Raw genomic sequence first — 20,322 nt, 5'->3', positions numbered from 1 at the left:
CAGCGCCCAGGCCCAAAGTTCAAGCCCCACGACTGACCAAAAAAAAAAAGTAATAATAATAATATAGCTTGGTCACTGACCCTGGAAACTGTTTAGTTGGAAGAAATTGACATATACTCAAGTGATATTTGCATGATAGTTGATGTTAAAGAGACCAGAGTGATGCTTTTAAAACAAAAATCAGTTTTTGTTATTTGTCTGCACAAAATTCCTGTTTGGCTTACCAGCCCATGCAGAACTCTTTTAATTGAGATATAATTTACTTATCATAAGATTGAACCTTGTACAATTCATTGTTGCTTAATATCCCCGTAAAGCTTTGAAGCCATTACCATTGTCTAATTGTAGAATATTTTCATGATCTTAATAATGAAACCCTGTACTCATTTGTATGCCTTGTTTTACTTTTTGCTTCTCTTTCCCTCAGTTTCTGACAAAAATCTATCTCTAGATTTTTCCCTATTGTGGACATTACATATGAATACATCATATGTGGCCTTTGTCTCTCGCTTCTTTTTCTTTCTTTTTGTCAGTTGTGGGGCCTGAACTCTGGGCCTGGTCACTGTCCCTCAGCTCTTCAGCTCAAGGCTAGCGCTCTACCACTTGAGCCACAGTGCCACTTCCAGCTTTTTCTGCTTATGTGGTGCTGAGGAGTGAACCCAGGGCCTCATGCATGCAAGGCAAGCGCTCTACCACTGAGCCACCTTCCCAGCCCTCTGGCTTCTTTTTCTAAGGCTTACCTACTTAGTTTTTGTCTACTTACTGTATTTTACTTATTCTTTCCAGAGCTCATACAATGCTCTGTAAAGCTCTACAAAACTGAATACTTCTACCTTATGTGCTGCTACTTCCTGCTCACTCACTCTGCTTCAGCTCTCCTAATTTTCTTTTCTTTTTTTTTCTTTTTTTGCCAATCCTGGGGCTTGAACTCAGGGCCTTGGGCACTGTCCTCCAAGCTTCAGTTGCTCAAAGCTAGCACTCTACCACTTGACCCACATTCCCAGCTCCTTCTATTTTTCTTGTATGTTCCTCATATATGTCAAGCATTCTCTTGCCTCAGGATTTTTGTTTTTTCACTCTGCCTTAAGTGTAAAATGCTCTTTTCCCCAGGAAGCCATGTATCTTTCTAATCACTTCAATTCTTTACTCATGTGAAATGGTCTAGTTGGGGTCTTTCTTAACAATTCCATTTAAAAATGACACCTCCTTACTTCCCATTACATTGTCTTTTTCTGTCTTTTCTCCCTTCTGTATATCACACTGACACAATTGAAGCTGAATTTTAACAATAGGTATTGAAAACATATAAAATAAATGTGAAAAGTAATAGGGAGATAAAACTGTTTAAGAATTTAGGATGATAGGAGTTGAAACCTTAGATTGGGAAAGTCATAATCAAAATGAAACAAAGATGTATTCAACATTATAAAACATTTATTAAATGCTAGATATGGTGATAGTTACTTTTTAAAAGGATTAATTATATAACCCCTGCCTGAAGCTCATTACCTAATGTACTTTAATGGGGAAAATCACCTGAAGTGCTTTTTCAAAATCCCCATGGATCCTATCTTAATAAGGGCTTGTCAGAATTATCAGTGAAGCCAGGCTCAAACCTGTAATCCTAGTTACTCAGGAAGCTGACGTCTGAGGATCACAGTTCTAAGCCAGCCTAGGCAGAAAAGTCTGTGAGAGACTTATCTCCAATTAACAAAAAGCTGGAAGCGAAGCTGGGGCTCAAGTGGTAGAGCACTAGCTTTGTACACAAAAGCTCAGCAATAGCACTTAGGCTGAGTTCAAGCCCCTAGGCTGAGGAGGACCAAGAAACCACCAACAAACAAAACAAATAGAGAATTACCAGTGAAGGTGAGGTGGTATTTTAGAAGAGCTTTCTGCAGTGATGGAGATATTTTGTCTTATGGCTTTGGGGCACTTGACAATGATTTTACAGTTGTACTTATTTTTTCCTTTCGACTTTTAAACTTTTCCTTTAGAGGGGCTTGCACTTGCTAGGCAGGTGCTCTAGCACTGAGTCGTACCCCCAGTCCTAAAATTTTATTTTTTATTAAATAGTTATATGTTGCTAATGGCTACAGCACATATTTACTTGAATATGAAGATATATAACGAAGAAATTAATCATATCACAATATGCTATAGGTTTGTTAATAGAACTATATGTTATAAAACAATTATCCTGCCGGGCGCTGGTGGCTCACGCCTGTAATCCTAGCTACTCAGGAGGCTGAGATCTGAGGATCACAGTTCAAAGCCAGCCCGGGCAGGAAAGACTGTGAGACTCCTATCTCCAATAAACCACCAGAAAACTGGAAGTGGGCTGTAGCTCAAGTGGTACAGCGCTCACCTTGAGCTGAAGAGCTGAAGGACAGTGCCCAGGGAGTTCAAGCCCCACGACCGACAAAAAAAAAAATAAACAATTGTCCCTTCACCTTACCTGTATCTTACAACTCATGTCACTGCATATTGAAGAGAGTTAGAAATATACTGATGAATTGTAAAGACAGAAGTTAGAGAGACACATTACAAATTTTCATGTCCGAGAGTTAGAGGTTTGCAATAGTGTCATTGACATAGAGAGAAGAAATTAAAATTGTGTGATCCTAGCCCCCTTTTATTTTCTTTCTAGGTCGCAGTGTGTAACTTGGCTTCCTTGGCCCTGAATATGTATGTCACATCAGAACACACGTATGATTTTAAGAAGTTGGCTGAAGTCACTAAAGTCGTCGTTCGTAATTTGAATAAAATTATTGACATAAACTACTACCCTATTCCAGAGGTATGAATAGATTTCTGTCTTTATCAATAATTATTGAGGGATTTCAAAGTCTGAAATTCATGAATTAAATGGTTGTTATTAGAATGTAGTGAGAAAACTGAAACAGAGGGATTTTATAGCCAGGTATGGTGGTGCATATCTGTAGTTTCAGAACTTAGGAAGCTAAAGTAGGAGGATCCCGAGTTTCCAGGACAGCCCGGTTTATCAGGTAATACTGTCCTAGGAAAAACAAACAGGTATTATGTTATCAATGTTGAATGTTATTTTTTGTTTTCAGTGATGTTTTTTCTTTTTTTTCCAAATCTTTTGGCACTAAGGCAAGCTTATCAAATAAACGCCATCGCCCCATTGGAATTGGGGTTCAAGGTCTAGCAGATGCCTTTATCCTGATGAGATACCCTTTTGAGAGTCCAGAAGCTCAGTTATTAAATAAGCAAATCTTTGAAACTATTTATTATGGGGCCCTGGAAGCCAGTTGTGACCTAGCCAAGGAGTATGGCCCGTATGAAACCTATGAAGGCTCTCCAGTAAGCAAAGGAGTAAGTACATGAATGAAATTTCTTTTCTGTGAGCACCTATATACTGGGCCATATGACCCAATTCTCAGGAGAAGACCACATCTTAATCCCTGGAATCTGTGAACATCATCTTTATGTGTTCATGAAGGAGTCTTTGTAATTTCAATGAAGGATCTTAAAGAGATCATCCTGGATTATTCAAGTGGGCCTTAAATCTTATGACAGTTGTCTTATTAGAGGGACTGAGGAAAAGGGAAAGCAAAAGGATCATGATGGCAGAGATTGGAGTGATACAGATATAAGGCTCAGAATGCTATTAATGGCAATTAAAAGAAACAAGGACTAGAATCTCTGGAGAGAACATGCCATCCCAATATGTAGATTTTGAGCTGTGACTTCCAGAAACATGAGAATACATTTTTTTGTTATTTTAACTACCAACGTATTGTGTCATACTAGCCATAGGAAACTTCAGTACCTTTCTCCTATGGAGTGAATAGGATACTCAATTTTAATCTCTTGAATTAATTAGTCATTGCTAAAATAACTGGTGAGGGATGCTACTTTCTATTACTAAATTTAGTGGATTAAAATAATATACATTTATGCCAGGTGCAAACTTACCATTGTAATCCTAGCTATTAAGAGCTAAGATCTGAAGATTGAGGTTCAAAGCCCAGCCTGGGCAGAAAAGTCTGTAAGACTCTTATCTACTATTAACCACCAAAAAGCTGGAAGTAAAGGTGTGGCTCAAGTGGTGGGGCACCAGCCTTGTGCATAAAAGCTTAAGGGACAGAAAGTGCTAGGATTACAGGCATTAAGCCACCAGTGCTGGGTACTTCTGAGGAATTTTATCTGACCAAGTTAGTTCTTCTCTTTTTGTTTGAGTCAAAATTAACTGATTGTAACCTTAATTGCATGTTTACCTTTACCACAATCATGGGCATGGCGTGCATTGCGTTCCCAGGTCCTATCCACATTCTCCTAGTCTGTGGCCTGTCTACCAGGGACTAGCAATTTTGGGAGCTGTCTTAAAATTCTGCTGTTGCACTGCCTTTTTTAAAAATCAGTAGTATGATTCTCTTTAGTTTTGACATTTCTGCTGATATTTAGGAATTTTCATGTGTCATTGTTTGAAATAAGGTGTTTTTACCTAAGTAAACAATCAAAATAATGACCTGAAGTAAACAAGGTTGGAATATGTTTTTATTATAAAAAAAGAATATCTCAGCAACATAGTTTCATGAGTGTTAAGATTTCCTGGTTTATAGGCATCAAATGAATAAGAAGACTCAAGGGGCTATAGGAGAGAGACCTTAACAAATTTTCTTAGACCACTTCTGCCTGCATGTTAGCGTATCATGTTAGCTGGATCATGTGATTGCTTTATATAGGTTAACTAAAAGACAGCATTTGTTGGGATGTGGGAACATGGCATGTTTTTTTTTTTGTCATAGTTTTAAATTGCTATAGAATGACATCATTTTGGGCTCTTTATCTCTTAGATTCTTCAGTATGATATGTGGAATGTTACTCCTACAGACCTATGGGACTGGAAACTTCTCAAGGAGAAGATTGCAAAGTAAGTAAAGTTAGAATTAAGTTAGGAGGACATGGATTTTCTTGGCTCTTAAGAAGTAAAATATATTATTGTAAATTCTGAAATTTATATTTTCTCTCTCTTTTTTTTTTCTGGCTCTGGCCTTGAACTTAGGTCCTAGGTACTATCCGTGAGCTTTTTCAGCTCAAAGTTAGCTCTCTACAATTTGAGTTACTGCTCTACTTCCCATTTTTTTGGTGATGAATTGGAGATAAGTCTCACAGACTTTCCTACCTGGGCTGGCTCTGAACCATGATCCTCAGATCTCAACTTCTTGAGTAGCTACCAGCTTATTTTCTCCTGTTTTAAAGTTATTTATTTTAGAGCTGATTTTGGAACAATACTTACTAAGAAAATACAGAATAGCCTGCAAATGAAAGCATTTCAAAACGTGACTTGTTGATCTTATTTTAGGGGCTCAACACCTTAATTTTTCCAAATATTCCTGCTTTTTTTTTTTTTTTAAGTTCACTAGTACTGGGGGTTGAACTCAAGGCTTTGCCTGCTTGGTAAGCAGACACTCTACCATTTGAGCCATACCACCAGCCCTATGTTTTTGTTTTTGCTTTTTTTTTTTTTTTTTTGGTTGTGGGGATTGAACTCAGCACTGTCCCTGAGCTCTTGTGCTCAAGGGTAGTCCTCTGTCACTTTGTGTTGTCACTTCCAGGTTTCTGGTGGTTAATTGGAGATCAGAGTCTCACAGACTTTCCTACCCAGGCTGACTTTGTACTGTAATCCTCAGATCTCAGCTTCCTGAGTAGCTAGAATGACAGGTGTGAGTCACTAGTGCCTGTAATATTTACTCTTATTCATTCATAATTTTATGCATATTGGATTTACAAATGAATTGTTTTAGTTGATGGTTATAGGAATAAGTTAAAGATTTTGAAAGAATAATGAAAGGGTAATGTAGGAGAGAAATACTAAAAATGTAATCTTTGGGCTAACACATAGCTTAGTGATAGAGTGCTTGCCTACCACCTTGGATTCAAATCCCAGTCCTCCTAACCCCTAAAAGGAGTCACTGTAGGCCTTTCAAACTAGTGAGGAAACACAGTGATGTGTTTCCTGAAATGGTCTAGCATGGTGATCATATAGGTTCTTATAAAAGACTGAGGAGTACCAAATGTGGCTCACGCATATCATGCCAAGTATCTCAGGGTTTGTTTGTTCTTTGCTCAAGGCTGGTTCTTTAACTTGAGCCACAGGTTTATTTTAATCTGTTTTTGGGGATTAATTGGAGATAAGAGTCTCAAAGACTTTCCTGACTGGACTGGCTTCCAACATTGGGCCTCAGATCTCAGTTTTCTGAGTAGCTAGGATTATAGGCATGAGCCACTGGTACCTGGTAATCTCCGCTACTTAGAGGCAAAAGTAATGAAGGGAGGATTGATAGATCAAGACCAAACTGGACAAAGTTAACAACACTTTATCCCAAATACAAAATTAGGAAGCTTGGTTATATGGCACAAGTTGCAGACACTTGCCTGGCAAGCACAGGGCCCTGCATTCAAGTCCCAGTTCGGCCAAAACAAGCAAATCAAAAAATATAAAACAAAGGTTTTGGTAGAGCACTTGCCTAGGAAGTACAGGGCCCTAGGTTCAGTGTCCACAAAGAATGAAAAAAAGAGAAAAGAATGAATGTACCCTGATACAGGTGGACAACTCTTCAGTTCTGATTTGTGTATTTCCTGAGTGCCACAGTGCAAGTAGCATAAGTTAGGATATTATAAGAATTGCCAGCAGTAAAAATTGTGCTAATTCTATTCAAGAATCACGAATTTAAGATAGGTGAGCTATAGGGTCAATCCTGTGTGGATCCACATCCTTATAAGAGTTTCACAAGTGAACCTGTTAGCCAAATGCATGTATATGATATGTCTGACATCTGCATATGCTACAGTGACTTAAAGTAGCTTCCTTTCTGGAAGACTGTAGTTTTTAGCACCAGCATATAATAATCTCTTTTTCTTTAGGTATGGTATAAGAAACAGCCTGCTTCTTGCCCCGATGCCTACTGCTTCAACTGCTCAGATCCTGGGAAATAATGAGTCCATTGAACCTTATACCAGTAACATCTATACTCGCAGAGTCTTGTCAGGAGAATTTCAGGTGAGATGTTCATAACCACATTTATAGAAAGATATTTTAAAGGTTTGAGATCAGCAGCGAATGTCCACATATATTGAATATGCTTTTTCTTAGTTTGGGGGCAAAGCTTTGTCTAGTCCTCTTTTTTCTCTAATATTGTGCTATATTGTTTCAGAAAATAATAGACATTTAATATTTAACAGATATCTGCTGAAAGAATGAATGTTTAGGAGGTGACTATGAAAGTAACTTATTGATATTAATGTGGACATGGATGTTTTGTCTGTTCTGTGATTAAGGGGTGTATGCTACAACCTCAGCATGCTTAAGTCAGGATACTAAAGATGTATATAGAAGCATTAGCCCAGCACATTGGAATATACCTATAATACCAGTACTCATGAGGCTGATATAGGAAAGATTGCAAGCTTGAGGCCAACCTGGTTTTTACAACAAGAGCTGGGTTGTTTGTTTGTTTGTTTAATAAAAGAAACATTTAAGACTGGTTCTCAAACTTGGCTACTAATTAGAATTTCTGGCAGGTGAGACCAGTGTTGCTGTGTTTGAATGTGGCCTGGTAATTTTTTTTTTTTTTTTTTTTGGTTGGTTGTGGGGCCTGAACTCTGGGCCTGGGCGCTGTCCCTCAGCTCTTCAACTCAAGGCTAGCGCTCTACCACTTGAGCCACAACACCACTTCTGGCTTTTTCTGTTTATGTAGTGCTGAGAATCAACCTAGGCAGGGCCTCATGCATGCAAGGCAAGCACTGTACCACTGAGCCACCTTCCCAGCCCTCCCAGTGATTTTTATATGTAGCAAGGGTTGTAAACCAATAATTTGAAAGATTTTTTTTTTATATGTGAATTTCCACACATCCTGAGTAAATTTTCTGCTTGGTTTAGGGAGGTGACATTTCTTCCCCCTTCCTTCCCCCCACCCCAGTATTACATTTAATTAAACTTAGGGTCTGGAGCTTACTAGTCAAGTTCTCTACCACTTGAGCTTGCATCCTAGCCCTTTTTTTTTTTTTTCCATTATTTTTGTTATAGGGTCTCACTGTTTTACCCAGGTCATCCTGGATTTTGATCCTCCTATTTACTTTTCCTATATAACAGGAATAATAGGCATACACCATGTCAACTTTTTTTTTTGCTTGGGATGTGACCTAATTTTTTTAACCCAAAATATATTGTACACTTAGAAAAAATAAAGCAGAATCAGTTCATATAGTTTTGTCTAGCTTAGGCGATATTGTTCTTTTCACTTTTGCAAACTACACAGTATGATCTTTATATACATTGCATTATGATAACCACTATATATATATATATATATACACACACACAATTTTATTTTATTTTATTTTTTACCAGTCCTAGCGCTTGAACTCCGGGCCTGGGCACTGTCCCTGAGCTTCTTTTGCTCAAGGCTAGCACCTTTACCAATTGAGCGACAGCACCACTTCTGGCTTTTTCTGTTTATGTGTTACTGAGGAATCAAACCCAGGGCTTCATGCATGCTAGGCAAGCACTCTACCACTAAGCCACATTCCCAGCCCTATTATGCTTTTTAAAATAATAGATTTCAAGATGATGATGATTCATGGTATTGGGGATTGAACAGAGGGCCTCATGCAGCTAGGCAAGGCAAGAGCTTTACCACATGAGCTATGTCCCCAGCCCTTTGGCTTGTATTTTGATTTTGGAACAGGATCTTGCTGTTGTCTTTCCCATGTTGGCCCCAAACTTAATCTTTCTGCCTCTGCTTCTGAGTAGCTAGGGTTGCAGGTATGTGCTATTGTGTCCAGCTTAGACATCAGGTTCTTAAAAGAATATAAATTGCATGTAGTAAGATGGACCTCTTAGTTTTGTGAAAACTAGAGTTTACTAAGCAATTTAATACTAAATAATTCACTTATTTTGAGCTCTATACCTGTGGTTCTGTGTAGGCAGTCATTGTTATGTTTCTTCACAAGTTTTCTGCTTTTCCATTCAGATTGTAAATCCTCACTTATTGAAGGATCTTACTGAACGGGGCTTGTGGAACGAAGAGATGAAAAACCAGATTATTGCTTGCAATGGCTCCATCCAGGTACAGAATGAAAATAAGTGGCTCTTCAGAAACCAGTTTGAACATTGTAGTCTACCTCTCTTATCCCAGGCAGTGAAGAGAAAAATTCCCATTTGTTGTCATAGAGACTCTGCTTATGTATCTGTTACTTCTGCATTGTTGTACTAGGAATTGTATACATCTTTACATATCCCTGATCCTCTTATTTGTTTACTAAAACATTGGTTCCTAACTTTTCTGTACACTTGAGGAATTTAAAAAATTCTGTAGTTTAGGTCTCATTCCCTGCTAGTAAAACAAGAATGTGTGGGAGAGATGGGTTAAAGATTCTTTTTGCAGTTCCAAAATGCTTGAAAACTTGGGGAACACTGATTTTTTTTAAAGTCTAAAATTAGCATTAACCTTAAAAAGCTTGATACTTTGAAGATTGATGTATCAGAAGACAGTCACAGAGAGTTGTTTTTTTTTTTTGGTTTGTTTTGATGGTCCTGGGGTGTGAACTCTGGGCTTGGGTGCTATCCCTCAGCTCTTCAGCTCAAGGCTAGCACTCTACAGCTTCAGCCACAGCACCACTTCCAGTTTTCTAGTGGTTAATTGGAGATAAGAGTCTCACAGACTTTCTTGGCGGGGCTGGCTTTGAACAGTGATCCTCAGATCTCAGCCTCCTCATTAGCTTGTATTACAGGCGTGAGCCACCAGTGTCCAGCACAGAGAGGGTTTTTTAATAACAAAGTATTTTCCGTTGAGAATCAAGAAGCATTTAATTGTAGATAGAAATCTAAAAGTTGGTCTGCTTAGCAACACAAAAAGTCCTATAACATTTTATTTATTTATTTATTTTTGGTTGGTCATGGGGCCTGAACTCTGGGCCTGGGCATTGTCCTAAGCTCTTCAGCTTAAGGCTAGCACTGTACCACTTGAGCCACAGCGCCACTTCCAGCTTTTTCTGCTTATGTGGTACTAAGGAATCGAACCCAGGGCCTCATGCATGTGAGGCAAGCACTCTACCACTGGGCCACCTTCCCAGCCAAACATTTTAATTTTTGATGGCAGAAACTAGCATTAGTTTGTCATTTTAAAGCAGATTAACTATAGACGTAAGAAACCTGACTTACTTAGATTCCAAATGGAGTTTGTGGGTTTGTAGCTTACTTGTCTCATTGCTTATTTTGATTATGTCTCTGTGAATTACATCACTTATTACTATTTTTCTCTGAATGTTCCTTCCTAAGTATCTCTAGAATAATGAACATTTTGGTTATATATCAAATAGAGATGGATACTTAAATCTTTGGATGGATGACTGGTTTAGGGGGTTGACTTTCTAAACAAGCGGTAGGCATAAGCAGTCTGGAAAAACTTGACAAGGATCATCATGTACTGAATGAATTGTAAGGTTAAATCTGGTAGGAAGATTAGACCCTTTCATTCTTATTCTGTTAGTCATACTGGTTTCTTTACTAGGGCAGAATAGAGATTTGTTTTTCCCTTTTCAGAGCATACCAGAAATTCCTGATGATTTGAAACAACTTTATAAGACTGTGTGGGAAATCTCTCAGAAAACTGTTCTTAAGATGGCGGCCGAGAGAGGTGCTTTCATTGATCAAAGTCAGTCTTTGAACATCCATATTGCAGAGCCTAACTATGGCAAACTCACTAGTATGCACTTCTACGGCTGGAAGCAGGTTGGTAGAGGAAGTTTGAAATAACTTAATTATTGGCATGGGATGGGATTTTTTTGGTGTTTTCTTTCTTTCTTTCTTTTTTTTTTTTTTTTGGGTTGTGGGGCTTTAATTCCGGGCCTATGTGCTCTCCTTCAGCTCAAGGCTCGCACTCTACCACTTGAGCCACAGTGCCACTTCCAGTTTTCTGGTAGTTTATTGGAGATAAGAGTCTTACGGACTTCCATGCCCAGGCTGGCTTTGAACCATGATCCTGATATCTCAGCTTCTCAAATAGCTAGGATTACAGGTGTGAGCCACCAATGGCCGGCTTGTTTTCTTTTTTAGTAGTGGAGTTTGACTTCAAAGTCTCATGAGTCAGTCCACTAGCCCAGGAACAGTTTTTTATCCTAGCTACCTATTAAATATTACCATCTAGAAATTCTTTTATTTCAAATCCAAATGTATTAAAACCAATCCATGGTTTATATACCATAACAGCTCTTGCTTTGGATTTTTGTTTGTCTTGGAATTATTTCATCCTAGGTTTGAAAACTTGGAGTTGCTACTTAAAATCCTTCCTATCCCCTTTATTGTCCCTGCAATTCTTTACTAAATTATATTGGTTATTCTTTGTATGTGTCTTTTTTTGGGGGGGAGGGGGAGGTCCAGTCATGGGCCTGAACTCTAGGCCTGGGTGCTATCCCTCGGCTTTTCACCTCAAGGCTAGCACTCTACCACTTGAGCCACAGCGCTTGAGCCAAAGTGCCACTTCCAGCTTTTTCTGCTTATGTGGTGCTGAGGAATCAAACCCAGGGCCTCATGCATACAAGGAAAACGCTCTACCTCTGAGCCACCTTTCCAGCCCTCTTTGTATGTTTCTTGAATGTCTTCTCACCTCTTCCATTGCCATTATTTTTAGCTGATATTTTTGTTTTAGTGTATTGTTTCAAACCATCTTTACTTTGTCTATGTCAACCCATATTCAGAATTATCCATTTTTTTCCCCACAGTGTAAAAGCCAGCTGTAAAGTTCTATGAATCTAAATTCTATTCTTATTCCTTGGCAATATGATGGATTTTTTTTTTTGTACTGGTCCTGGAGCTTGAACTCAGGGCCTGAGTGTTGTCCTTGAGTTTTTTGCTCAAGACTAATGCTCTACTACTTGAGCCATGGCTCTACTTTTGGCTTTTGCTGATTAATTGGAAATAAGAACCTCATGGACCTTTCTGCCTGGACTGGTTTCAAACCACCATCCTCAGATCTCAGCCTCCTGAGTAACTAGGATGACAGATATGAGCCACCAATGCCTGGCAATGTGATGGATTTTTATGTACAATCATAAATTTGTTTTCTTATGTAACATATTTTTCTTTTTTTTTTTTTTGGTCCGGTCGTGGGGCCTGAACTCTGGGTCTGGGTACTGTCCCTCAGCTCTTCAGCTCAAGGCTAGCGCTCTACCACTTGAGCCACAATGCCACTTCCGGCTTTTTCCTTTTTGCTTATGTGGTGCTTAGGAATCGAACCCAGGGCCTCGGGCATGCAAGGCAATCACTCTACCACTGAGCCACCTTCCCAGCCCCTGTAACATACTTTTCTTGAGCTGCTACAGTATACCAGCACTGGGGATACAAAACAGAAGATGATCCTTATCCTAAAGTATTTGTAGTCTGTTACACAGACACTTTGTCTCTGAAAATAGGTAGAATTTAAGGCAGATGTGTTGTCTTTGGCAAACCAGAAGTCTCATAATAAAAGCAAATACAACTGAATAAAAATATGTGAGAGTACCACCTAGAGGAGATAGAATTGCAAGTTTAAAAATAATATTTATGATCATTAAGTAGTTGTGCAAAGAGTTTTAATTCAACATATCAGCTTATAGGTTTAATGCATCTTAAAAATTTTTTTAAATGTATAAAGAGATTTCAATTCTGTAAGTCAGATTATGAGTATAGTGCATCTTTTTTTTTTTTCCAGTACTGGTTCTTGAACTCAGAGCCTGGGTACTATCTTAAGCTTCTTTTGCTCAAGATTAACATCTACCACTTGAGCCATAGTGCTACTTCCAGCTTTTTCTGTTTATGTGGTACTAAAGAATCAGACCCAGGGCTTCATGCATGCTAGGCAAGCACTCTACCACTAAGCCACATTCCTAGCCCGAGTACAGTGCATCTTGACCAATGTCACCCTAGAATTTCAAATTTAGTAAAGAGTTTGACCTGGTTTATGAGAATATTTTTAAATTAAGTTGATGTTTTAGCATGTAAGGGAATGTCTTTTAAACATTGACCTTGAATGTCTAGTGTTCTCGCAAAATTTTTCCTAGTAGTTTTATTTACTTCCTTACAGGGTTTAAAGACTGGGATGTATTATTTAAGGACAAGACCTGCAGCTAACCCAATCCAATTCACCATAAATAAAGAAAAGCTGAGAGATAAAGAAAAGACACTGAAAGAAGAAGAGGAGAAGGAGAGGAACACAGCAGCCATGGTGTGTTCTTTGGAGAACAGAGATGAGTGTCTGATGTGTGGGTCCTGAGGAAAGGCTGAAAAGAGATCAGCACATCTTCCAGAGCAGACCAACTTGATTGAGTGTAGATAGACATAGTGGGTTTGCTTGAAATGGTAAGGCTTTGCTGGACTTTACTGCAACAAAAGGAGCAATTGATTTAAAGTAGTTTCTACATAGTGTGGAGATAATGATTTTTTAAAAGTAAAAAACACCAAAATATTTTGGGAATCAAAGTGGAGTTTTAGGATTGCAAAAGAAGTCATCGTGGAAATAGGAAGTGATTTGGTAAGGTTTCATCAACCCTTCTAGCATTCCTTTTCTGATGATTTCAGTTTGGGTAAGGACACTGATTTGAGTTTTGTTGCTTCTACTGATTTCCTGGACTCAAAACTCACTGATAACCCACGAGAACTGTGGATAAGGAGTCAAGTTCTATAGGTCATTCTGAAATAAAGACGAACATTTCTAAACGATTGTGTGATGATAATTTTTGTTACTTATTTTCATACATAGGTCATATTTGAAAAAAATTTTGAGAATTAAATGAGATTTTTTGAGATACTATTAGACTATATAGATGCTGCAGTATGTCCTTTTCCTCCACTGTACCCCTGTAGTAAAATTTCTGTAACATCAAATTTACTGTTTGACCCATTTTTAAATGTACAATTCAGTGACATTTAGTACATTCACAGTCTTGTATGGCCATCAGCACTTTCCATATCTGTAATTTTTCAATCTTTCCAAATAGGAACAGGACTCATCAAAACATTACAACTAAGCTGGGTGCTGGTGGCTCAATGTCTAAAATCCTAGCCACTCAAGAGGGTAAGATCTGAGAATAACATTGGTATACAATGTATTGAATTAATTCCTACATTCAATTGTTTGGGTTATGTATATTGAAAAAAGGTGTAGGAATATATGACCATTCTGTGTTTAACTTTGAGGAATTACCTAACTTTTCCATATCAGCTGCACTGTTTTATATTTCCACCAGTGAGCTGGGCGCTGGTGGCTCATGCCTATAATCCTAGGAGGCTGAAATCTGAGGATGATGGTTCCAGCCCAGGCAGGAAAAGCTGGGAAATTCTTACCTCCAATAAACCACCAGAAAACAAAGTGGCACTGTGGCTCAAGTGGTAGAGTGCTAGCCTTGAGCTGAAGAGCTGAGGGACAGTGCTCAGGCCCAGAGTTCAAGCCCCATAACAGACTCTTCCCCCCCCAAAAAAAAGTTATCTTTCTACCAGTGATCTTCAAAGGCTCTAGGTTCTCTACATCTTCACTAACACCTGTTTTTCATAATTTCTATACTAGCCATGCTCCTGGCTTTGACCATTTTAGTCTAATGTTTCTTTTTGTTGTTGTTGTTGGTCATGGGGCCTGGGCCTGAGCACTGTCCCTCAGCTCTTCTTCTCAAGGCTAGTGCCCTACCACTTGAGCCAAAGTGCCACTTCCAGCTTTTTCTGCTTATGTGGTGCTGAGGAATCGAATCCAGGGCCTCATGCATGCAAGGCAAGCATTCTACCACTGAGCCACCTTCCCAGCCCTTCTAATGTTTCTTGACCTGGTTATTTGAGATGTTTTTTGTTTTTGATTTTTTTCCTCCTTAGGCTTCCTAAATCTATAACTACGTTTTTTTGTTTTTATTAAATTGGAAAATTAGGACGTTTGGGACTATTATTCTTCAGATAAAGCTTTTGCTTCTTTCCCTGTTACGGAGCTCTCATAATGTAATGTCGCTATTGATGATTGGCCTATTGATGGCCCTTGGGTCTCTAGGCTTTGTTCAATTTTCTTTTTCCTTTCTGTTTCCTATTACATAATAATTTCTGTTGCCCTGTCTTCAAGTTTGTTGATACTTATTCTTGCTGTTAAGCCCCTCTCAAGAATTTTTTGTTATTATGCTTTTCAGTTCTAGAATTTGATTTTTTTAAGTTATTTTTACCTTTGCTGATATGTTTATTTTTATTGATAGACTGATTTTGTTGTTTTTCTGTACTTGTGTTTTCTTTTAGCTTTTTGAGTTTATAAGACAACTTTTGTTAGTGGAAATATAAATTAATCCAGCCACTACAATTATGTAAAGGTTCTAGACAACTTTAAAAGGCTGGGAAGATGGCTCAGTGGTAGAGTGCTTGCCTTGCATGCATGAGGTCCTGGGTTCAATTCCTCAGCAGAAAAAGCCAGAAGTGGCACTGTGGCTCAAGTGGTAGAGCGCTAGCCTTGAGTTGAAGAGCTGAGGGACAGCTCCCAGGCCCAAAGTACAGGCCCCACAACTGGAAAAAGAAAAAAAAAACTTTAAAAAAGTGGAACTACCATCTGACCCATTTATACCAATTTGGGGGTATCTACCCACAAAATTCTGTCAATAGACAGTAGAGATACCTGTACACCTAAGTTTACTGGAATAAGGCTAAGTACCCATTACAGAAGAATGGATTAAAAAAATGTGTTGTACACAATGGAGTTTTATTTAGCCATAAGGAAGAATGAAAATTCATTTGTATGAAAATGGGTATAACTGGAGATTATCTTGTTAAGCAAAACAAGCCAGACTCAGAAGGACAAACGTCACACTTTCTATCAGGTGGAATCTAAATATAAAAGAAAAAGAAGACTTACTAAGGAAAAAGGAGGAGACCAATTGGGCGTGGACACAAAGTTATGAGAACAAGCTGGGGGAACAAAACCAACAAACTTGGTAATATACTATGAGAGACCCTAATGGGATGTTGCAAAATGGTAGGCAATTCTTGATAAAATTCTGGGGAAAAAACTTTTTTTTTCATTTTTTAATGAAGATTGCAAAAATAGAATATTAACTAGATAGCTCTATTTGATATTTAAAAAATCATGCTGGCCAATAGTTACAAACTTTCAATAGGATTAATGAGCTTGGGGGTCTAGTGTATAGCATGGGAGATGATGGTCATTTTAAATGGATTTGATTGACATCATTACACAGTGTATACATAAGTCGTGCACATTGAATATACAAGATTTTGTCAAATATTTTAAAATTTGAAAAGAAAAATGAAGCTTGGAACTTTAGAAATATATATATATATATCTGTCACATGGTGATTGTGTGTGTGTGCGTGAGCCAGTACTAGGGCTTGAACTCAACCTGGGCACTGTCCTGAGTTTTTGTGCTCAAGGCTAGAATTCTGTCACTTGAATCACAGCTCTACCTTATGGCTATTTTGGTGGCTAAGTGGAGATGAGAAATCTCATCGACTTTCCTGCCCAAGCTGGCTTTGAACTATGATTCTTGGGTCTTAGCCTCCTAAGCAGTTAGGCTTACAAGTGTGAACCAACAGTGCCTGGCTACATAGTGAATTCCTTTTTCTTTTTAAATATTATTAAGAAGTTGTATAAAGGAGTTCCAATTCTGTAAGTAAGGTAATGAGTACAATGCTGCTTGGATAATATCATCCTCTTTTTTCATTTGAGATAAATATAGGGATCTGTTGAATGTTTTTTTTTAGTAGAACTTCATATTGAGGTTTCATCAAACAGACTTCCATGAAATTGGTATCATCTTTTGTTTTAATTCACCCTTTTGTTTTACATTATACGATCTAGTTACTTTACGCCACCAAATATGCATATATTTAATCTTTCCCTGTGGGAACGATAGGGACCTGTAGCCTTTTTACCAGAGTGACTATATTGGGGAAAAGGAAACAAATCTTTTAGGGATTCCTGGACACAGGCACTGAACTGACATGGGAAACCCCAAGTGTCACTGTGGTCTACAGAGTAAAAGCTTAGGTAGGTCAGGTGATAATGGAGTCTTTGCTCAGGTCTATCTAAGTGGATTTTGTGGATTCCAGAAACTATCCTGTGTTTATTTCTTCAGTCCTATAATGCATAATTATAAAAGACATGCTCAGCAACAGGCAGAATCCCCACAATCATTCCTGCTTCTGGAGCAAGGGCTGTTACAACAGGAAAAGCCAAGTGTAAGGTCACTAGGAAAATGGTCAGCCAACATCTGTAATGTCTTTCTGGAAGGATGGCAAAGATTAGTGCCATCGTTGACTTGAAGTATTCGAGTACTTCAGGTACTGAGTGCTCAGGATTTTGCAGAAAAAGGATGTTGGACATAACAATGGGTTATTGTCCATTGAATGGTAATTCCAACAGGATAGGGTTTCATTAGCTTCATGTGTTTTCATTTGGACACATGGGGCAGCACCCCATCCTCTAACAGAAGTGATATGTACAAGATCTGACTCAAGCAGGCACTGAAGACATGTTTGACATATGAAGAAATGGCTCAAATGGTATGGCCCCTGCTCCTACTACACTGACCTCGCTCCCTAATCTCTATCTATGGCCTCACGAGTTCACTCTGGTCATTTGACAGAGAAAGAAGAATCCATGGTTTTATGCAATGTAGGGCAACATAGCTCCCTTCTAGAGATGTCAGAGATGGTTTTTTTTTTTGTTTTTTTTTGTTTTGTTCTGTTTTTATCGGTTGTGGGGCTTGAACTCTGGACCTGAGTGTTGTCCCTGAGCTCTTAAGCTCAAGGCTAGCACTCTACTACTTGAGCCACAGTGCCGCTTCCAGTTTTCTGGTGGTTTATGGGAAATAAGAGACTCATGGACTTTGCTGCCCGGACTGACTTTGAACCAAGATCCTCAGATCTGTCTCCTGAGTAGCTAGGATTACAGGCGTGAGCCATTGGCACCTGGCTTATAAAAGTCTTTTCAGCAAGGAATTTACTTTTTATTTTTTTAAGTTTTGACACAGGGTCTCATGTATTATCCAGGCTGCCCTGAACTTGACTCAGGAGATCTTCCTGCCTCAGTCTCTTGAGTAGTTGAGACTATACACTATTCTGACAAGGGTAGATCATATTAGCTACCAGAGGAGGAATGTACTGATACATGTGAATTGGAGTCAGACTCAGGTCTGGGTCTCGGACTAGGACCTTGTCTGGTCTTTGGGTCAGGTGGGAGCCAGTGTAGGACCTTGTGTGTATGTCTGAGGTCAGCCTAGAGGCCTCAGAGTTCTGACAGGTGTTTGGCTCATATTGGGCTTCAGGGGAAGGTCTGTTCTGATCTTTGGGCCAGATTACAGCCTAGAAGAAGATCTTGTTGGAGTATCTGTCAGACGGGGGCCCTGGGAATAAACTAGCCTGTTTGTGTGAACTAAATGGGCCACCCTAAGGTCAGCCTGACCCGTGTGTCTATGTCAGATTTGAAATCTCAAGCAGGGCCTTTGCCTGAATTATCGAATCTAACTCAGTTCTTGAATTAGAATAGAAAACTCAAGGCTGACAGGCATATTTGGCCACACTGAACATCATGTCTAAGTCTTAGGGTAAATTTGGGAGAGACAGCCCTAGGTAAGGGCTTAAACTGCTTGACACTAAAAGTTCAAGACAGGTTGTAATCTGATCTGGTCTGTGTGCATACTAATAAAGCTACATGCATTCACATATTAATTTGGGCTTTCCCAAGAATCAGAGGACAGAGAAAAATAAGGATAAGTAGGTACAAGCAGTTTTATTATTGGGGTAAAGACAAAACATTCTAATAATTTAACAAACCATCGTTGACCAACAGTGGCCCTGCTGCTGAGCCTATAATGTCAGGAAATTGCAGCCTGTCTCAGTACTGCTTGTTTTGTTCTTGTTACTAGAGGTTACAGCCCTCTTTACCCTGGCAACTTCCTCTCTACTCTTGGGTTCTGTAATGTCTGTGGTATCTTTCCCACCTCCTGGGGTGGTTCCTTTCCACAAAGCATCTTTCCTACATGTTGCCGGATCTCCCTAGTCCTCACCCCATAGATGAGAGGATTCAAGGTTCCAGGCAGCAGCAAATAGATGGCGCTGAGTAGATTCTGAACATCCTGCGACACAGTCTTGGCTACTCGAAAGACAATGGAAGTGGAAAGACCAGAGAGGTAGATGGTAAGGATGACCAATAAGTGGGAGCCACAGGTGTGCAGGGCCTTGGAGCGGGCTCCTCCAGAGGAGATTCTGAAGGCGGCATAGATAATCCGAGTGTAGGAAGTTCCCAGCAGGACCAGATCGAAGGTCACAGTGATCAGCCGCATAGCCAGTCCCAATTGGTTGTTGAAGGTGAGGTCTCCACAAGCTATGCTCAGCAGTGCGATGTACTCACAGGTAAAGTGTCTAATCACAGCTGTGTGGCAGAATCGAGCTCGTGCAGTTAGTATCACCAAGGGTGCTGCCACTCCCAGGCTCCGTGTCAGGGCAAAAATGGCCAGTGAGCCCAGCAGGCGGGAAGTCATCAGGTCAGAGTAACGGAGTGGGTGGCAGATGGCCACGTAGCGGTCAAGGGCCATGGCTAGCAGGAGATTGTAATCCAGAAGAAGGGTGAAGTAGATAAAGAACATCTGGGCCAGGCAGCCAGGCAGTGAAATGGGATTCGCATAAAGTACAAAGCCTTCTAACATTTTAGGCATCACCACTGTGGCAGCACAAATGTTCACAGCCAGGAGCAGAGCAATGAGTACATACATGGGCTGGTGCAGACTCCGCTGAGCCACCACGGTGTAGATGACCACAGCATTGGCAGTAATGATGGTCACATAGAGGAAGGTGAGAGGCAGGACCAAGAGGGACCGCCACTGTTGCAGTCCAGGGAAACCCACCAGGAAGAAGTTGATATAGGAGATGTTGACAGTGCTGATATTTCCATCCTCACCCATTAGGTTCAGTCCTGGGCTGGCACCAGGAATGGGGATCAGAGGCAGTTAGAAGGAAATAGTTATTTTAGGGGCCTGAGAATTTTATGCAAATCTGCCTGCCTGCCTGTTTATTACTTTGGAGCAGACAGTACAATGTGTGGTATTGTGGAAGCTACACAGATTTCCTTGTCCTCTAGGAGCTCATGTAAACTCAAGACCCTTGTTTATCTATAACATCTTACAGGCATTTGATTGCTAAATAAAAGGTAAGGAGAAAATGTAAATATGTTATATGAAGGAGGGGTAAATAATGATGGCTGAAGGTAACAGAAGAAAGGTTGAAGAAAAATGCTTTATTCAGAAGAGAAACTATGGAGAGCTTTGATTCAAAGAGCATGAGAA

The 20,322-nt window shown here is 39.5% G+C and overlaps 2 protein-coding genes across 2 annotated transcripts in view; one reads left to right on the top strand and one right to left on the bottom strand.

Moving 5' to 3' along the window:
- Rrm1 (ribonucleotide reductase M1) overlaps positions 1-13,720 on the top strand; it is a 42,991-nt gene extending 29,271 nt beyond the window's left edge. Inside the window, exons 13-19 of the mRNA XM_013014129.1 lie at positions 2,648-2,797; positions 3,115-3,336; positions 4,821-4,897; positions 6,892-7,027; positions 9,000-9,095; positions 10,571-10,759; positions 13,089-13,720. Of these exons, the coding sequence (XP_012869583.1) occupies positions 2,648-2,797; positions 3,115-3,336; positions 4,821-4,897; positions 6,892-7,027; positions 9,000-9,095; positions 10,571-10,759; positions 13,089-13,277 (1,059 nt within the window). The 3' untranslated portion in view covers positions 13,278-13,720. The remainder of the gene's footprint in view (positions 1-2,647; positions 2,798-3,114; positions 3,337-4,820; positions 4,898-6,891; positions 7,028-8,999; positions 9,096-10,570; positions 10,760-13,088) is intronic.
- Positions 13,721-18,921: 5,201 nt separating this feature from the next.
- Positions 18,922-19,941, bottom strand: LOC105983925 (olfactory receptor 52Z1-like). The gene has a single exon (XM_013013955.1). The coding sequence runs from the start codon at positions 19,939-19,941 to the stop codon at positions 18,922-18,924; it is 1,020 nt and encodes a 339-aa protein (XP_012869409.1).
- Positions 19,942-20,322: the final 381 nt, after the last annotated feature.

Source organism: Dipodomys ordii, unplaced genomic scaffold, assembly GCF_000151885.1.
Source record: "Dipodomys ordii isolate 6190 unplaced genomic scaffold, Dord_2.0 Scaffold22, whole genome shotgun sequence".
NCBI classification, from domain to species: Eukaryota; Metazoa; Chordata; class Mammalia; order Rodentia; family Heteromyidae; genus Dipodomys; species Dipodomys ordii.
Note: the sequence above shows the minus strand (reverse complement) of the source record. Positions and strands in the feature narration are given on the sequence as shown.